This window comes from Podarcis gaigeae, assembly GCF_964106915.1.
Source record: "Podarcis gaigeae genome assembly, chromosome: 7".
NCBI classification, from domain to species: Eukaryota; Metazoa; Chordata; class Lepidosauria; order Squamata; family Lacertidae; genus Podarcis; species Podarcis gaigeae.
In genome coordinates, this window is record NC_139683.1 from 32,594,099 (window position 1) to 32,614,879 (window position 20,781).

General features: G+C 42.3%; 1 protein-coding gene across 4 annotated transcripts in view; it reads left to right on the forward strand.

Moving 5' to 3' along the window:
• The first annotated feature begins 2,745 nt into the window (after positions 1–2,745).
• Positions 2,746–20,781, forward strand: part of STAU2 (staufen double-stranded RNA binding protein 2) — a 139,999-nt gene continuing 121,963 nt past the window's right edge. For 2 of the 4 annotated variants that reach the window (XR_014566489.1, XM_083747775.1), the window contains exons 1-5: positions 2,926–3,072; positions 7,636–7,843; positions 9,081–9,211; positions 10,961–11,120; positions 13,951–14,086. Coding sequence is in view for 3 of the 4 variants with exons in the window: in XM_083747775.1 (XP_083603901.1) it covers positions 7,645–7,843; positions 9,081–9,211; positions 10,961–11,120; positions 13,951–14,086 (626 nt within the window). In the remaining variant the exon portion in view is untranslated. Of the gene's footprint in view, positions 3,073–3,124; positions 3,325–7,635; positions 7,844–9,080; positions 9,212–10,960; positions 11,121–13,950; positions 14,087–20,781 lie in introns of those variants that run through there. The other 2 variants (XM_083747774.1, XM_083747773.1) reach the window with 2 other exon arrangements.

Sequence of the window (20,781 nt, forward strand, 5' to 3'; positions counted from 1 at the left end):
TGTTTTCTTCAGGAAAAAAGTCACAGAACTGAAATTACAGTGTTGCTATCTGAAAGTATGGCTGGGCAAGAGTACTGAAGCAAGTTAAATATAGAATTAAAGCTCTTTATTTTATAAACACAATGCTATCAAATAGGAGAAACCTACAATGAATTGAAAAATGAGGAGGAAGGCATGCCCACTGAAATCAATGTAGTCATGAATAATTTTAAGTCCATTGATTTCCATGTGTCTGCTCCGCAAATTAATTAGGTATCACCCTAATATATTTATTTTAGAAGTGCTCTTAATAAATGCATGGATTTGTTTGTTAAAATTACATAGACTCGATTAATTCTGCAAAAGTTATATTTTGGCACACGTTCATCAGAAGTCATCACTAGAGCCTCGTGTACAGGTCCATTACTGAGCATAGCACTGCACTTCTCAGTAGGAGTCACATTGCTGAGCAGACATTTATAAAATGGTGAGCATGTGGTCCTTGCACAACAGCATTTTATTTACCTGTAGTGAGCACACGATATTTCAAATACAACTGTTAGGATCAATACATCCCCCCAAAACCTATTGATCACCCATTCCATTGTTTGCCAGTTTGCCACCTTCAGGCACGAGTGGCTGGCAAAAACTTTTCTTTGTTGAAGACTTACCGTATTTTTCGCCCTATAGGATGCATTTTTTCCCCTCCAAAAATGAAGGGGAAATCTGTGTGCGTCCTATGGGGCGAATGCAGGCTTTCGCTGAAGCGTGGAGAGCGAGAGGGGTCGGTGCGCACCTTCAGGAAGCTATCAGCAAGCCTGGGGAGCCCGCGGGGGTTCCCGCAGGGCTCCCTAGGCTGCAGATAGCAGCCTGCTTGCCCGGAGCACGGGACATGCCGAAGTAGAGCGCCCCGTGCTTCGGGCAGATATCCGCGGCTGGGGGGGGGGGATAAAAATTTTTCCCTTTATTTCCCCCCCCAAAAAACTAGGTGCGTCCTATGGGCCAGTGTGTCCTATAGGGCGAAAAATACGGTACTTTGGCAAAGTTTGGGTTTTGATGGAGGAGAGAATGATGGAGAAGCAATATCTAGAACTACTTTGGAGATTGGGTGGGGGAGACAATACAAGGGCCTGGCCTCTTCAGAGTGGCCTGGCATTAGCTAGGTCCTAGTGATTACAGTTTTCTGTCAAGCAGAGCCCTTTCCTTCTAAACTAGCCCTACCATTAGGGAGTGTGAGATGGCTGCCTCATATATCAGATTCTGAAAGATGACAGCAGCCCCCTGGCTAGTCGTCCTAAGTCATTTGATTCTACATGCAACTTTAGTAACATGTATTGTTACCCACCTTTAATCATAAGGCTCCAGGGCGGGTTGCAACAATTAAAACACAGTGTTAAAAACACTTTCAAACAATTTACTATCACCCGCTCTGCTGATCCTAACACATGGGGATGGGGGTCTGTAGGAAAGAAAGCGGTCTTTCAGGAATTTGGGACATGAGTTGTTGAGGGCTTTAAACACTTCAGTGAGTTGGGCCTAGAATCAAACAAGCAATCAATCCATCTGCTTTAAAATGGGGGTTATGTCCCAGCTAGCTATCTGACTGCTTCATTTTGAACCAGTTGAAGTTTCCAGGTCATCTTCAAGGGCAGCCCCATGTAGAGTGCATTGTACCATGGCCCAGTCATCATTGCCCAAATGGGGCCATGGCTGGTGAAGCAGCTGGAGATGGAAAAAGGCACTCCGAGCCACTAAGTCCAAGGCACCCAGAAGCACTTGAGCCTCCAGTGACAGTGTTGAACCAGGAGCACCTCCAAACCACAGATGTGCTCCTAGGGTAGTGCATCCCCATCGAGAGCAGGCAGTACAGACAGAAAGACATCCTCCCCATGCCCCCTCAGGTATAAATAATAAAATTATTAATTCAGTGGCGTAGCGTGGGGGTGCAGGGGGGGCCAGCCACACTGGGCGCAACAGCTGGGGGTTAGGGTGCGCAAATCCACGGGTTAGGGGGCGCAAATTACTTGCCTTGCCCCGGGTGCTGAGAACCCACGCTACGCCACTGTATTAATTAATACTACCATCACCATCATGATCATATGACTGATTGATGAACAGGAAGGGGGAGATCTGCATCCCTATCAGCCCGCCCACCCTCAGCACAGAGTCTACTGTAAGTTTGCTTTCTTTCTTCCCTTCTGCTGCCAAAATAGTTCAAGCCTTGGGGTGGGATGTGGGGAGCCACTCTATTCTAAAGGTCATGAAGCTTACCGGGTGGCCTTAGGCCAATCACTGCCCTTCTCCACTTAACCTACCTTGCGGGGTTGTTGTGGCGATAAAATGAGGAGGATGTGGGATAAAAATATAAATTGTACAAAATATAGTGGAGAACTAATCGCTGAAGCAGAATGTTATTTTTGAGGGGAGCCTATTTTGGGCCGAGCCCTTGAAACCTCCAGCCTCCAACTACCTACTTTTCTTAAAAAGTAAATCTAGTTTGCCTACAGCCTGATCCTCAAAAGGCTTGGATACAATTGGCGGGGCGGGGGAGGAAGAAAAAAGAACAACCCAGCGCAGTCCGTTCCGTCTGTAGGGGAGCTCCTGTTTCGGATCCGATGCAGGTGCAACGAGTGGCGTCAGGCGCCTCGCAACCCCGCTCCGCTCCTTCCCGCGGCGCTCGCCACCCGGCGGACCCAAGCGAGGTTTATCGGAAAGAGCCCTGCGGTGCCCGGAGCTGCCGCTGGGGGGCGCGGCGAGTCCACCGCCGCTCGGGCGGCGCGAAGGGAAGGGGATGCGGACGGGGCCATTTGCGCCGCCAGGAGAGGGGGGGAGCGGCGGCGGGGGTCGCGCGCGGGGAGGCTTCCGCCGCGGCGGCCCGGGAGCGGGATGGTCCGGGGAGCTCTAGGCCGTGGCTCTGCGGCCGGCACCGGCGAGCAGGCCGCGGCGGCTGCGGGCTTAGCGCCGCGGCCGGCCGGCGGGGGGGTGGCGGAGCTGTTGGTTGGGGCCGGCGGCGGCCGAGGCGCGGCGGCGGGGTCAGTTCTCTTTAGTGTTTGCCGATGTTGGAGGCGTCTCCAAAGTGTCCCTGGGAACCAGGTAACTGAGGCCGCGGGGGGTGCCCGGACGGGCCCCGACGGGACACCGGGAGGGACTGGGGGGGAGCAGAGGCGAGCGCACCGGCTGACGCCGGGCTCGGGAGATGCTGGAGCCTCCGCGGCGTGAGGGCAGCCGCCTCCCTGCCTTGCCGCCCTCCTTCCCGCTCTGCCCCGGAGGCGGGCGGGTCGGGGACTCGGTCGTCGTCGTCCTGACCCTGGTCGGTCACCCTTGCGGGGCGGACGAGGCGCGCAGGTGAGAGGGACGGCCGCCCGGGGAGCAGCGTGCTGCTCTCGCAAGGCAAAACAAACACAAAATAAAAGAGCACGCCTGAGCAGCCAGAAAGAATCCAACGCTCTCCTCCTCCTCCTTGGAATGGACGTTCCTTGAAATAAGGGATGCCCCCCACTCCCAAAAGGGAAACAAGTTCTCCGTCCACTTTATATAAATACCTGCCTGTTTCTATTCGGCCGCAGAGTTCTGGTTATTGGACCCCTTCATTGCTTAGCTAAAAAACCTCCAAAACTAGCCTCTTCCTCCTCCTCCATGGCTGTCCCTAGAGAGGGTGTGACTTTTTTTTGGCTCAGTTGCTGCGGCACCTAGTGGAAGCTGTATTGATCTTCACAGCTCATTCCCAAGCCCAGGGACTGCGTAGGGAACCCTTGATTCACCACTTTCTCCACTTTCTTAATCCCCATGGTTCATCCTTTAATGTGGAGTTAGGCAGGAGGCTTCTGACCTGAGGAAGCATGGCTTGAATTCTTCATTTGACTGCAGCTTGCACCGCCTATAAATTACTTGATCACTTAAAGCATGTCTTGTCCTATCATCGTCTCCCACCATGTGATTTTGTGTTCTGTTGTAGCCGTGTTTTGTTTGTACTATGCCTTGGGCCATTTATTTAATAATGAACATTTATTATATTTGTACCCTGCCTTTTCTCCAAGAGGCTCAGGGCAATGTAGATCAAGGAGTCCCAAACTGTGGGCTTGGGCCACCTGTGTTCTGTGAGCCTCATTTAGTTGGCCCATGGCATGTCTGTAGATTTGTGGTTAAAAGACGGGAATGGTACATCCATCACATTTCATATAGATTTTAATTGTATTTTTGTACTACTTTATTGTATTTTACTGTTTTAAAATTTGAATTCTATGGAGTTAAAAGTGTAATACAGTAGAATACAAAATATGTAAGAAGCAAAAATAGCAATGAAAATACAATTAAAAGTAATACATCATTTAACACAGTGAAATACAATTGTTAAAATGGGCAGAAAACCATTAAGTGGCCCACCAAGACTGATGAGAGTTATGGCTTGCAGAGGAACAGCCTATATCTGCGGAACCAGTGCAGATACTGCAGGTCCAATTTGGTATTACATTTATTAGAGAGTTTAACATCAACTCCTGTCAGTACAGTGGTACCTTGGGTTAAGAACTTAATTTGTTCTGGAGGTCCGTTCTTAACCTGAAACTGTTTTTAACCTGAGGTACCACTTTAGTTAAGCCGCTGTGCTGCCGCCACACAATTTCTGTTCTCATCCTGAAGCAAAGTTCTTCACCTGAGGTACTATTTCTGGGTTAGCAGAGTCTGTAACCTGAAGCGTCTGTAACCTGAGGTACCACTGTATGTAAAAAAGCATCACACACAGGACCTATCCTTGAAAGATGTAAGTTTCCCTTGATGTAGAATGCAGTGGTCCATTGCTTGGCAGCATCTGCAACTGGTTCTGCAGATATAAGTTGGCCCCCTGCAAACCATAATGCCCATCAGTCCCACCAGCAACCCTAAATGAATGGGGGGCATGCCCACCTCCTCACCTATGTAATACTCTGTCATGTTAGATCTGATGGAGTTGCAGTTGTGTTTGAAGGTGAGAAACAAAAGTTATGCAGGAAGGCATCAGTGGCTTTCTTTCATTTTTTAAACTTCTCCCCCACCTTTCATGATTGAGCTCAAGACAATCTACATAGGTGGTTATCTCCTATACAGGTACTGACTGCACCCAAGTTACATAGCTTCAACAAGGGGATTGTGTCTTCTGATATTTAGTTGTAATGCCCAAGAGAATGAGTAGGTTAGAAATGAAAGTAAATGAATAGATTAGTTTTCAAAGACCAGAGTTTTAAAGATCATACAAAGTTATGTTTACAAGTAGACGATATATGTTGTATAGTCAATTAGTAAAGGAAAAAATACCAAGTAAAAATATATTTGTATTGTGCTAGTGATGATCTGACACCAATTGATTAAGTTGGTGTGACAGCCTGGAATGTTTATAAATACTCCCAAGTTAACCAGACACTGGAAAGACCTATCAGGAGTAAGCATGGACCAATGGTACCAAATAGTATGGGAAACAGCCCTACTAGAAAAATTAACTAATAAACTGAAACTGACACGGGGACAAACAGAAGAAGACACCTTCACCCCGGTATGGCTCCCCTTTATCACATACACAGCCCAACAGGACAATGACAATAATCCACCAACATCATACAAATCAATATGGCTAACTTGATCCAAAACACCCACCCATCTCACTCACACACGAAAACAAAGATCACCACAGCCAATCACAAACAAACAATCACATCCTAGGCCAACCCCAAGCTCTCTCACCACCAAAGAAACACAAGTGAACAACACAAGCACGCTGCCACCAAACTACATACATTAAGCATAATAGAAACACCGCTACCCGACCCCACCCCCATCCATCTCCCCTCCCTCCACCCTCCTTTCTTTCTTTTTTCTTTTCTTTTTTCTTCTCCCCCAATGCCTCAACAAATGAAATGGATTTGTAAAAATGTTACATGGGGGAAAAAAATACGAGGCATTACACTTACACTGTAAAACAAGAAAACCCTTAATAAAATATATTGAAAAAAAAATACTACCAAGTGCCTATAAGCAAAGCAATCCAGCTTTTCTGAGGAAAAGTTGTCTTTTAGCTCATTTTCATTATACACACAGTGTTGGGGACAAGCATGCGGGGCATGCTTGAGGACTCAGAAGAGGTACCATGAGACAGAAAGGTGAAAGGGCAAGGAGGCTGAAGGAATTTCACATACTGATTTGAATTAATCCACTAATAGTTTGGTTTCAGACATCTCTCCCAGTTTCAGTTTTATTGGATAACTGTTACGAGTGCTTTAATATTGCTTACTCTCTGAACTGATTAATTCCATTAAAACATTTTTACATCTGGTCATAGTAATATTTTAAGTTGCTAAAATACATAGTGATACATGAACTTTAGTAAGGGCAGTGCAGTATGTGAAAATGTGTGTCAGTCACAGATAGTTCGTGACAAAAAGTTATGGAGTAAACATTTGGTTTATAGGAGTTCTGGACAGCTTTCATAAGAGGGAACGAGAGACAGAATAAATGAATTGGGACGTTGTTGCAAGCCACTATCATCTTTACTTTTCTGATTGTTAAACTGTCAAATGATACATCAATATGATGGGTTGCATTTTTATTAACTCTAATCTTTTTGACCTCTGACCTGCCTACTCAGCTACCTAGTTTTGATGCCATTGGTTGAGCAGCCAGATGTCATGGCCCAATGGCTGATATCATTTTAGCCCAGTACCAATAACTTTATCTCCAGCACTTTAAACATTGACTACATGCAGTAGCCTTTTGAATGACACCCTTGCTGTTGCAAATTAGTCAGGTGGTTCAAGAGCCTTTCAGTGAAAACATTAGCCACAGTCTCGTGCACTTACATGGTAGAAAGTCCCATTGAACTCAATGCGACTTAATTCTTTGTAGAGGTGCATAGGATTTCATTGATTGACAGCTACTGCTTACTTGAAGGAAATGATAAACTCTGTAGAGTAAGCCCACAATTTACATGGGGGCTATGATTAGGGACTTCTGGGTTTTGATCATTCAGGAGCCGATTTGTTCGGGATCCAAGGTGTTTGAGATCCAAGGTACGACTGTATTATTTACTAAATTTATATACTCCCCTTTATCCGAAGATCTCAGGGTGGTTCACAAAATAAAAATACAGGATAAAAGCACAAAAACAAAACAATAACATCCCCTCTCACAAACACAAGTGGTTCAGGCTTTGTCAGACCTCAAGTGCAAAAAGTTCCAAACTAGGGAGAAGCCACCAATAAACTCTCCCATGGAAGGTGCCCTTAAGAGTCTGTACTCAGTTGGTGTAAAGCACCAGACAGGGCCTGCCCACCCATGAGGCAAGATGAGGCAACCACCCCAGGCAGCAGGATCTACAGGGGCAGCAGATCCTGACGTAGATCTTTATCCCTCCACCTTGTTCCTGATGCAGGTCTTCACTCACTCCTTCTCTGGCAGTGGGGGGGGGGGGTGCATTTTGTGGTTCACCTCAGATGCCAAAATGTCTTGGTCTGGCCCTGGCATCAGAGCTGAAAATATGAAAGACGTAGCTAATACAGCCAAGACTGATAATTTCTTTAATTGAAAACCATTTTTGAACAGTTCAGTTGGATTGCTGGTCATATTTGTGCTTTCCCTTAAGAATGGAAAGAAGCACAAAATAATACTATGGTGTATCTTTCCCCCCTTCAGTAAAAAGCAATGGCACAAGTCATGATGCAGACCACACCAAATCACTCTGGACCTCCCCAGTCTCCAGCAGTGCTAACCCCATCAGTAACAGCAACAGGTTCAGTGGTTCTTCAGCCCTCAGTGAATGGATCCATTCCAGAAGCAGCTGTCAATTGTAATAATTCCACAACTGGTCAGGTGGATTCCATACCTTCTAGCAACTCACAGGGTAAGTCAGTGGCGGATTTAAATTGTATTTTCTTTTTGTGTTATTGGTGTTAGGGGGGTTGGAATAAGTGATTCACAAAGAGCACAGAATGAAAGAAGTACTCAGAAACACCTAAAACACAATTAGTGCAGTTTCACCGCTTTTACTGAATTTAGCTTAAAGTAAAGTTTTATTTCCTGGTGGGCACTATAGAAGCCCTGAAAAGAACTCACCTCTCTCCCAGCTTGACTGTACCTTCTACTGAAACGTTTAAAACTGCATGAAGTTATCCAAGTGTGTTTTCTACACTAGGACAAAATGTCTAAGACTTTTTTTTTTTTTTTGGCAGCAAGTGGTATTTCTTTTGTAGCTCTGTAAGTAAAAAATTGTTCCTGTCCTTGTAAACTGAAACACTGGCCCCAAAAGTAAACCTGCAATGAAATTTTGTGTTGTTAATGAACATAAACAATAGGAGGAGAAATGAAATCACAAGAGGAATAAAATATTAGCAATTCCCAAGCTTTCTTCAGTTCAGGGAGCAGTGATTAAAAGGCTTAGATTAGAGGAGATGCTAGAAATGGAGAAACAATAAACAGAAAAAATGGGTTAGATCTAGACTTGCCCTTCTGCTAATGGAAGCTGATTCTCCCTTCTGTAGTAGTGCCCCCATGCCATCTTTCATGCTGTTCTGGTAGACCCTCCAGCCTTCTGGAGCAGTTTATTTTTAGGGGCCTGTGGGCGGTGGTGTAGGAAGGGTGGGTGGGCCGCCCCGGATGCCATCACTGGCCTGCACTGGCCCTGGGTGCCCAAGCAGCTAGTTACGCCACTGCTTGCAGGTGGTGGTGGGGGAGGAATCTGCGAAAACTGTCTCTCCTCTCCCTCTTTCCACCAGTGGGAGAATTGCATGAGCAGAATGTGACTCGGGTCAGATTGAGTTCAAGAAATTTTAGTATGTGCCAAAGACAAGCACATAACAGGTTTTAATTATTTGAAGTACTCATAAAGGTTGTAATTAGTAACTTTAACATTAAGGGATTTGTATAACATATATTTTATGATTCATATGGTTGAAGTAAAAATATATTAGGTATAAGATCCTGACTTTTAGACTTACTATCCAAATTCAGTTTTTTTCTTCAACATGGTGTCTGAGATTTGTTTTCCAAAGTTTTAGCTAGATTTTTTTTTTTTTACTATTTCTACAAACTGATGATGATGTTTCCATATAAAAACAACCTTGTCTCAATTTTATTTACAGTTCCTTTACAAGATAACATGGCAAACCCCAAAGAGAAAACTCCAATGTGTCTGGTAAATGAGTTGGCCCGTTTCAATAGAATTCAACCTCTGTATAAGCTCTTGAATGAACGAGGACCTGCTCATGCCAAGGTAACTTCACACTTTTCCAGTGTATATGCCATTTGTTACCATTAGAACAGATTATGAGCAGAGTAATCCTTGCTGAGTGTAACATCCCTGCAGTTCTGTAACTTTTAAGTTGCCACTAAATATATGATTTTTTTTCTTTCTTACACACATAAGTAACTCCAGTCTTCAACATCGCTAGCAGTTTAATAAGTCTCAGTTGTACAAACTTTCCCTTATGATTTCAACCACACGGTTCCAAAACTGCTTTGTTTTTATGCACCCCTACCACAAATGGAAGAAATACCCTTTTGAGACTTCATAAAACCAGCATTTTCCATCTTCTGCCTTCTTCATGATCCTGTTTTCCAGGGAAACCAGTGCCACTGGATAGTGATTTTGATGCAGTTGGCTTTATAATTGGTTGATACAATAAAAGAGGATCTGGCTATTAAAATTTGACTCCATTCTTCTTTGGGAATATTTATTTGGAGATCTTTATCGCCCCCCTCCATTGCCTGGTGTGTAGCTGCTTGTACATTACTTAAGATAATTGTAGGGTGTACACACACATACACATCTGGATCCATAGTGACCCAGAGTGGAACTTTGCTCACAGGATGGACTTGCTACTAAATTGTGGAAGAGACCATTTTCTCAGATTGCTCCTTCCCCTACAGCCCCTTGTGCCCTCTGCAGAACAGCATGGGAGGTGGGGTGGGGCACAAGGGGAAGGGAGCAGTCAGGAAAAATCTCTCTCCCTTGTCTGGCAGCAGGAGCATCTGCTAGATTCCAATTCTTTTCATAAACAGAAGGAGACACCTTAGTATCTAACCTTATGCCAGCTGTTACATGCTTCTGCATCCAAACTTGGGTGAAACACAAGGTTGCTTTGGTAGGTACATACAAAAACATACACAAGATCTTTGCTTTTCCCTGCAGTTCTATAGGATTAAAATAGATTGCCTTGATTTTTTTAAGAAAAAAACATAGGGCCATTCCAAAGCTACCATCAAATTAAAGCTTAAATTGGCAGACTGTGACACTGAGCCAAGGCAGAGATCCTTTTCAATCTTTTTCATTTTTACATAGGAAGACAAAAAACACCAACAAGTCTCAGAACGCAGGGTCACAGATTTGATAGTAAAAAATACGAGGATCTATAAGGATTCGTCCCTTTGGTCCCTGTTTTGCTGCCATGGCAATACTGGAAAATACCGGGCCCATGATTTCTACATTTCATTAATGTGATTTGTGGTTTATGGTGGGTGTGGGTGAAAACAAACCATTTCAAGAGGATCAGTTTCAATGGTCCTGACTTTTGTGTGTGTATGATTCTCCCCCTGGTCTCCACTCCAGTCTCACAGGTTGCTCCCCTTTTCCTGACATTCCCTTTTGATCATTCTGCTTGCTGCTCAGCTGCTAATCTCAGCTGAAAGAAGAAGTGGGGAAGAGCATTGCTCTTCTTACTTCCTCCTTAGCTCTATGCAGTGCTTCTAAGGACATCTGCACTCTGGGAGTGGGAAATTTGCCACCCACATTAGTTCTGAAGTTGTTCCATCAGCTGTGCAAAAAAGTGGTGGTGGGCAATATGAATGGCACGTGCAGATACACCTGGTGCTTGTAAACTAGAGGTAATATATTCACTAGTCACCTGTGCTTGCTAGGGCTGATGAGAGTTAATCCAAAATCTCTGGAGAGTAGATGACATATTTCACAAGGGTTGCTCTTGCTAACATTCACCTTATTTACTTGCCCTTTACGTCTTTGAAGATGTTCACGGTGCAGCTGACTCTTGGAGAGCAGACATGGGATGCTGAAGGAAGCAGTATTAAAAAGGCTCATCATTCTGCTGCTAGCAAAGCTCTGAGTGAAACTACCCTCCCCAAACCAGCACCTAGACCACCCAAAAACAATGTTAATAATAATCCAGGTAAGTCACCATTCTACTTGCCACAATATTCATGAATGTATTCAGCCTGGGTTAGTGTCATTTCAGCTGTGGTATATAGCAACCATAAGTGAAACTAGAAAACAGGAATCAGCAGAATGATGAAAAGCTATACTCTTATCATGAGATTGCATAATTATTCATCTTATTTCCATAGCAAGAGCTATTGAGCTTTCATATTTCTGCAAGATTCAGCTCCAAAGTACGTAAATTGCATTAATATGAACTGCATTAATTTGTTGGGGGAGGGAATAGTGACCAGACACAAAATCAACACATTTGAACTGTTTATTTCTCTTAATAAAACTAGACAAGGAAGAATTTTAACTCGTGTCTTTGTAAGAGGGTGTCATTGTGAAAGTACATGCGAAGGATGCATTCGGTTATACATTTTGCACTGTTTGACCAGCAGAGGGCTGTAGAACACCTGTGATTCAAAACCTATGTTGCTAAATTGCAAAAGGAGGGACTCAGATCTACTATATCACTTTTCTGAAAGCAAACTATGTTTTTGACAGAAAAGCACCGCTAGTAACAGTTCTGTTGGTATGGTAAGATCATGACAGGACCAACTAAAATGTTGTGTGTTTCTGCTTTATTTGTCAAAATGAGATGATAAAACTTTTACTACTATAGCAGTTTCATACTGATCTATATTAAAATAAAACTTGAGACTCTCCAAAGCTGAACTAACAGAGTTCTAAATGTAGAATTTGTTTCAGAATGTAGATTACTACATTCTACAGTCTATAGAATGTAGATTACTACATTCTGGAGTGTGATTCACTGCATATAGGGGAATGCCTTGCCTTTCCCAGTGCATCTGTTGAGATTGGCAGAGGAAGTTTGCTGGTGCTGCCTGTTTTCTGTGGTGACACAATACAGGGCCTTCTCTGTACTGGCACATTGACTGTTGGAGACCCTCCCTCTGAAAGTATGATTGCCACCCTCAGTAGCTACCTTTTGATGCCAACTCAAGCTGTGTTTTTTCATTCAGGCTTTTTGTAGACTAAGCATGAATATTAGTCATTATTGTCATTGTTAATGTTTTCTGCTGTGTATGTTGTAATGATTGTTTTAGATTTTTCAAAGTTCTGTTTTTATTGTGTGTTGTATTCATGTGATTGACATGTTATGCCTTGCATGATTTAAATGGAAGTAGGATGATTTAAAATTAAACTAACAAATAATAATAATCATTTATAAATAGTTCTTTTTATCAGTACAAAATTACTTATTCTGTGCAAATTACAAAGATAAAGTGTTGTGTGGAGTGACAGTTGGTCTAATACAGTGTATTATTTTGCCTTCCTGGTGTTAGTTAGCCTATATATAGGGTAGCTTCACAATATTCAGTTCTTACATGGAAGACCAGCCAGTAAAGAAATTGATGTGAAACTTGTTTCATAGAATTGTCAAGTTGGAAGAGGAATCACAACATGCGGTTTCCCATCCAATTTTTAAACCATGCTAGACCCTGCTTAGTTTTGCAAATGTGCTAGTAGTTTTCATTGCTACACCACTAGGAGGAGTTTTGTAAGATATTACAATGCCACACTGCTTTTAAAACATTTTATTGCATTTTTTTGTGTTTTGCTTCTGTAAGCTGTCTTGGGTGCTACTTGTGCAGAAAATGCAAGAATTTTAGAAACCAAATACAAAAGTATTTATAGACTATGAGTAAAACATAGTCAAGGCAGCTTATGCAATACCAGATAAAAATACAATTTCCAACAATAGTAAAACAGAAGTAGAATACCAAATCTTCTTTAACACATACAAACATTTATAAAACCTGGTAGTAATAAATACACTTTCAGTTCAAAAATAAAACACATTTTTTTCACAAAACCATTTGCTATTATGAAGGAACTCAATAGCAGCACAGAGAGTTACTTATGAATAAGCTAGTGAAAATGAGTGAGTACTTAAGGCCTCTCTGAAGTTTAATTCATTGGTTAGCAATGAATTTAAAAGTTGTGAGGCTGTTGCAGAGAAAGCCACTCAACCTAGTGGTGGGTAGGTGACAGATCATTGGCATTTGCAAAGCACAGAGCTGTGGCTTTGCATGGTTTGATTCCAAACTGTGGGCAAAAGTAGATCACTGATGTCTTTGTGATGCCAAGGGAGTGGCAAAATTGGCCTGCAGGGGATGAGGGAGATAAAGATCCGGCCAGCTGCATCCAGTTTCCCCACCTCTGCAGTAGAGGGGCTGTGTCAAGAACTTGGCAGCAGGCCAGTTGTGTGTGAGGATTGGGGTTAGGAGTCTCAAAAGCACCCAGTGAGAAAAGCTAGTTGTTGACTACAGTTGTGCACAAGGATGTAGAAATAGTCATGTAAGTGCACATGCCCCAGGAAACCAATTCATGCTTGCTTTTTTCATGTATCTTTATTGGGAGCAAAATATACTTGTTATCCTTTGTGCTTTCATACATTTTCCATCTAGGTAGGAATAACATTTGCTCCATCCTGCTTAGCACTTTAATACAAACATTGCTAAGAAAATGCACCGTAGAGGATGCAGACTGCTTGCTGCCTTTTGTAGTTTCAGTCAAAATCTGGTATCTGAATGGATGAAGGACAGGCTATAAATATTTTTTTTTAAAACCATATAAAAATAAATGAAACCAACAAGACTACCTCCATGCCTGAGACGTTTATAGAATCTTGTACCCAAATCTAGATCTGATTTTTCAAAAGCCAGTGCTGCATTCTAACCACTAATAATTTAAGTAGAAAATGGAAGCAGTGTTGAACTTTATATTTCTATTACACTTCTTAAATGCTGGTTATATCTTCTTATTTTTGACAGGCAGCATTACCCCAACAGTGGAGTTGAATGGTCTTGCTATGAAAAGAGGAGAGCCCGCCATCTATAGGCCGTTAGATCAAAAGCCAGTTCCAAACTACAGAGTGAATTATAACTTTCGAGGCATGTACAATCAGAGGTTTGTGTATTTTCAAGTGTTCCTTTAATTTTCCTGGTTCTGACTGCCCTTCAGAAAGCAACCTCAGGGCAGCTTTTTAGCCTCCCGTTTCTACTTCTTGCTTTTCATTAGTTGACATCTTATCTGTTTCAAGTGTGCTCTGAATTCTGAAATTTCCCTTTCCTTCTGGATGAGATTGAGAAGCTGCATCTGGAAAGTTAGCAGGAAACGGAACTGTTCGTCCATCCCAGTAGATATTTATGGCATTCTTCAGTTTGCAGATGTTGTTACTGGATAGCATTTGGCTTATTATTTTTTTAAAAAACAACCCCACCGCAATTCTGCATTTTACAAATCTCCCGTTTAAGACATTCCTAAGAATGGATGTGATCTCTCAACAGCTGTTATGTAAGAAAAGAAAAGCTTTCATTTTCAAGCTGGTCTCTACATTTTTTAAAGACTGATAGTACAATCTTATACATGACTATTCAGAAGTAAGTCTCACTGAATTCAGTTGTTTTCTGGTAAATGTGGATATGATTGCAATTCACAAGCTTCAGAAGCCCATGAAAGCCTATGAAAGTGATCTGTAGGAGCAGCTTTGGCAATAGAGATCGCAGAACACCCTTACTCCAACTGGGAACATCTCCAACCCCCAGGAGACAGTTGTGTTTTATAAGCATTTTGATCCAGTTAGGCATTACTAACATCATTATGGTTTTGTAACCTGGTCATCTAAGGGCATGTGATCGTCAGTTTCTCTGCCTTCCCCCACCAATAGTTAATTGACACCCCCCCCAATCAAAGAATAATTATAGCATTATTGCAAAAGAGATCTCCCACACAGTGGTCCCAGGGTATGGTCAAAGGACAGATATTGCTGCCAACTTGCTATGTTAAGCAGCTGTGGATCTGGTCATTTCCTACATGGAAGGCCACCTGGGAACGTCATGTACACTATCTTGAATCCCATGGTAGAAGATAGAAGGGATATAGATGTTTAGAGGTCTAAATAAATCAAGGTGGCACAGGATTTTCTTTTCCTTGATTAACCATTTGCTGTGTATTCATTTTTCATTTTCTTTTTATATGTTAACTCTGCCAATAATAATACTAATAATAAATCTGCAAATATCAATATATGTGCTTTTTGAGACATTGAAGGAAGTACATAAAAACAAAAAATACTACTGATTCTTAGAATAGTATTTATGTTTTCATTTCTTATAAAATATACTACCCTAGAGCCCAAACATCCCCAGAAAATAAAATGAAAATAAAACAAGCAAGTGTGCGTTGAACTCTCAGTGGCTCAGCCTCAGTGGATGCTGTGTTTGCCTCTACCAATTTATCAAGCAACTCTTTAGTTGATTAATCTCTTCGTTAGGGCTGCAGTCGTAACTCCTAGCAGGGAGAGTGGCAGATTTGATGAAGCAGTGCAGCCAGTGTGCATCCACAGCCCTACTGCTTCACTGTGCCAGCTCCCAGGTTGGTGCATCAAAGAGACCCAGATCAGTTTCGTTGCTGTCACATGACAGCAGCACATGATCTGCTAGATCCTGAGAAAGCCCACCCCATGTCCATAAATGCCCCATTTTGGGATTTCCATTGGCTAACACTGTTGGTAGCTTCCATCTGCCTCACATTTGGGTGGCTCCTCCAGCATGGTAGATCAGGGGGTTGGATTGTGTTGTATATGAATCAAAGTGTAGAATTTTTAAAAATACATATTGCTATTCTTTTATCAAAGCAGCTGGTTTCTTAATACAGCCAAAGTGGAAAATGTTGTCAGATTCTGTGCAAATAATTTGGGTGGCGATGGATTTGAAATGCACTACTCCTTCCATTTCCCCCTCCCAGTGCCTTATTCTCATGCACCCTTGAATACAAGGCATTTCCCTAGCTAATATTTCTAAAGATCGCCGTAAAGGGCTTGGTAGTTAATTCTCATATTGAATCTTGCCACTCATCTGGATAACTGGCCACCAGAGAAGGCAAGCCAAGCTAATGTTTGAAGGACTTGCCTTTCCCTGACAATCCTAGGAAGAATGTGGAACCACATGAGCCTGTTTAGGGCAGAATGGGGAGAAGCAGACAAGTGGGATAGAAATATTTTAAGTGAAAAGAACATGGAATGTTCTTGGCAGGGGAGTTCAGAATAGCCCAATTCAGATTCCTGAAGTACAGAATGAATTGGAAAGACTGAGATCCTAACACTTAAAATGTCTTTGCAGCATGTAGCTTGGCTTTCTTGCTTGGGTCATTCAGAGATGATTACCCTACAGGGACTCACTTGCATGTGAACCTACTCTCTTGAATGCAGCACCCTGATTGTGGTTGGTGTGCATATAGGGTAAGAAGGGGCAGTCCTGCACTGGGACTCCTGTGAGGGTTGGGTGAAGACTGAATTTTAGCCCTCTCCAGTGATGTTGCTCTGTAGTAAGCAGTCTGTTTTCAGGGATGCACTGGGAAAGCTGTCACTATTCAAACCCCACTAGCCAGTGCAAGTATAGTAAAAGAATAGCATGTCTCTGTTGGGGTAGGACATTGGGCTTCATTCAGTCCTTTGCATCCTCCTGGTTTCTTCAAATTTTGGGCCCACGAATGAATCAGAACTAGTATCCAACTTATTTAGCAGAGGTATGCTTTTGAAGTATGAGCAGATCCAATGATCCTGCCTTTTTAAAATAACAACAAAAGGCCTTTGCATTCAGTTTTCATGTACAAATAGCTAGTGTGCTTCTCAGGAGACTAACTACAGGGTAATCTACACATTACACCCAAACTGCATGTAAGGAAAATCCAACAGCCTTTTTGTAAATCAAAAGCAAGGAGGCTGTGATTTTGAGCCGAGGGGTGGTGCACCTGCATGTAATTATTTCTCCACTGACTTTTCCTCCTTGGGTTCAAATCTGTAATTATCCTTGTAAAATGGATCTGTAACTGAGGGATGATTTTGAGCAGGGGAAACTACAGGTGGTTAAGCCCTACCACCATCCCTACTCAAAGTCACAGCCTTATGAAACTGCTGTCATTAAGCACAAAACAAACCTGTGGGGTTTCATGTCATGCATTTACTGTATTGTTTACTACTTTGGATGGAAAGTTAATCATGTTATGGAAAGACAACGCTCCATAGTTTCTGACCACACAGTAAGCCCAGTGTTACCTGCCTCCCTGTTCTTCTGAGGAGGTGAGGGAGTCTATATGACCTACCTTATGGCTGAAGGCTGTGTTCCTGTCATACAGTTATGTGCCCTGAATTTTGAAGTAGTTGTCAATCTGTTCCCCATGATTTCTTTTCACTTTTGAACACAGCTGCAAGAAAATCCCTGGGGAATGCTACCCTGTGCCTTTGTGACTGGAGAAGAGATTTGATGTGATATGAGGGCATGATTTGCTTAGCTCATGTGGTTAGATTTGGTTAGAGATGGTGTCACATGAAAACGTATATGATGGCTTCCACACAGCTGGAGTAATGTAGAAACCAGATATGGGAAAGGAGGCAGGTTACAGTGTCCTCGCTTGTCTCCATATTTGGAGAACTGTGAACTATATCTACAGGAGATGCAGAGAGAGAGTTATTATGTTCATAATGACTTAGTCAAGTGGCTGCAGTAGTGCAACGTAGAATAATTCTCCTAGGCCATCAGAGGGCAGTATGAATTTGTCATTTGTGTTTAGCTTTGACTGCAGAAAGCTCACCCAAGAGCTTTTTCAAGTACTTTCCTATTATTTCATATCTATTTTTTTCAGAATCTTAGCAATAGGGTAGTTATAGTGTTTTGTCTCATAATAGTTTTCTTAAAGTATTAAAATGGATGAGAGTATAACACCTTGACTGTCATAACACTGTGATCAATCCAATCTCACCAAATCGGAGGCCCTCAGAAGTTAAGAACTAAATGGTCACCTTGTTGATACTAAGCTCTGTCACAGCGGCCCACTTTACGTAAATCTATAATATTGTCTGAGAAACCCTCTACTACCATTATGGAGGCAATTGAGAAGCTAATACAACTTCTCCAGGAGGTCATAACACACGAACAAAATCTCTCTCCCAGGAGTTTTGGTCCCAATAAATCCGGAAGCATCCAATGGTTTGATGAGCGTAGTTTGATGAAAAGAGCACTAAGAGGCTCCTATATTTCTTACAGGAAATTGGGGTAAAACTATCTTTCCCTAAGCTATTTTCAAACGGGGGGGGGGGGGGATCAGACCTTATTGTCTCATAAAAAGTGTCAGAGTGATTCATGGTTGCTGCTTTTAAATGCTTCTCTTCATAACGACTCTAGAACCTTCTGCTAGCTGACTTTGGGAGCTTTATGCTCTTGATCTGAAGTTCTAAATTGTTGTATCTTGGCACAGGTCTGGGAGGGCCACTTTAGACCCATTGTTACATTCCTAGATGGCCTTGCATCCAATGTAGACCCTCTTTATGGTTCTGTATTAGCAGCCCCACAAAATAGAACCCAGTCTCTCCGAAAGAAGTTTCACATACAGTATAATATAATTAGTTGAAGAGTGAAAAGGACTCCAGGAATTGACTATATTCTTGCAGAGCTTATAAGTGTATAAGCTATTGTTGATTGCCCTTATTACTACAATAAGCAGTTCTAATATGATCCCTTCTAGCTAGAAGAGAGCACCATTAGTACTCTTTTTTTTTAAAAGGGTCAAGCTAATGATCTAGAAATCTAGAGACTTAGCAGTTTGCTATCAGTTAATGCTGAAGTTATATCCTAGGTTCTTAAACAATAGATGAATTTATTTTTTTTGAATCAGAATATACTTACTGATTTTCAAGCATCATTTAGAGAGAACCACTCAACCCTTTACCTACTGTCTTGTGCTTTGCCACCTTGTTAAAAAATATCCAAGACCTTCAAGAAGAGCTGTTTAGTGTCTTCATGGATATTAAGGCACCTTTTGATTCTATCCCTAGGGGCAAGCTGTGGCAGAAATGACATTGTTCGATGGCATTCTTGTTGATAAAAGACTCCCCCCCCCCTTATTCAAGCTACAGTGGTACCTTGGGTTACAGACACTTCAAGTTACAGACGCTTCAGGTCACAGACACTTCAGGTTACAGACTCTGCTAACCCAGAAATAGTACCTCAGGTTCAGAACTTTGCTTCAGGATGAGAACAGAAATTGCGCGGTGGCAGCGGGAGGCCCCATTAGCTAAAGTACCTCAGGTTAAGAACAGACCTCCAGAATGAATTAAGTTCTTAACCTGAGGTAGCACTAACAATAGCCTTTTACAAATTAGATGTGGCAATTGGACAGCTTACTAAAGATATGCTCATGGCCAAGGGAGCTAGGCAAGAATTTATACTTGCCCCATCTTGTTCAGTCTGCTTCTGATTGATCTTGGAAATGACCGAAAATGACAGCTGCTAAAACTTGGAGATATAAATATATATGTGTGTGTGTGTGTGTGTGTGTGTGTGTGTGTATCCTATTTTATGTAGTACTTTTATCCTATTCTAGATTTGGGTTAAGCACTATTCTGGATAACCAAATTATGGAACAAGTTAAAAGCTTCCAATATTTGGGGGTAGTATTCCATCATACTCTCTCACAAATCCTTTGCATCCCAGAAAGCTCAAGCTAATTCATCTGCTATACAACACCTTTTCTATACCTAAAGGGGTCGGTATATCCCTGCAGATATTAACATTTTTAATGCTAGGGTAACTTTCTAATTTATTTTTGGAGCTGCTGTTTGGATTAGGGGAGTGTCGTCTGAGTCAAATGCTGTTCAAGTTAAATTGCCATGAGCCCTTCTGCAGATCCCAATATGTGTTCCTAATGCAACTATATTTGGGGAAAGGGACAGTGTCCTTTTGAGATACGAGACTGGTTGGGAGTCTTAAAGCTTTGGCTTCTGATCTTTATTTTTAAGATAAGAACAGAGCTTTTAGCACATTTATCTGGGAACACCTATTGTAGTTTTTGAACACAGCTTGTTGCACAAAAAGTTGCCTATAATGGATGCTTGCCCATTCTCCTTCAAAAAGCAGAGATATAGTAGTTATAGGAGACTTCAACTATCCTGATATTTGTTGGAATTTAAACTCTGCCAAGAATGTAAGGTCCAAGAAATTCCTTGATTTCCTTGCTGACAATTTCATTTCCCAGAAAGTACAAGAAGCAACAAGGGGTCATCTCTCTTGAACCTGGTCCTCACCAACAGGGAGGAACTGATCAATGAACTGGAAGTACAAGGAACCTTGAGAGGAAGTGATTATGTCCTCTAAGGTTTTATTATACACAGGCAAGGAAAAGCTGAGTGTGAAGTCCCATGGTCAGAAATACTCAGAGAGAAGCAAGTCCAAGATGGATGGGAGTTTCTTAAAGGTGAAACATTGAAGGCACAAAGGCAGACAATTCCAACAAGAAAAAGAAGGGGGAACCTAAAGAAAATGGTGTGGCTGCATAAGGATCTTATATATATGTTGGAAAGTAAGAAGGGAATGTACAAGAAATGGAAGAAAGAAGAAAAAACAAAGGAGGAGTATACAAGAGTAGCTAACAGTTGCAGGGAGAAGGTCAAGTGGGACAAAGCTCAGAATGAACTCAGGCTTTCAAGGTGTGGTCCCTTGATCGGTACACTCTACTTCTATTAATGGGCACAGCCATGATTTATTTTAGTGGCGGCAGACTTTATGTTGCGGGGGTGGGAGAATGAGTTATCTGCCTTGCAATTGGTC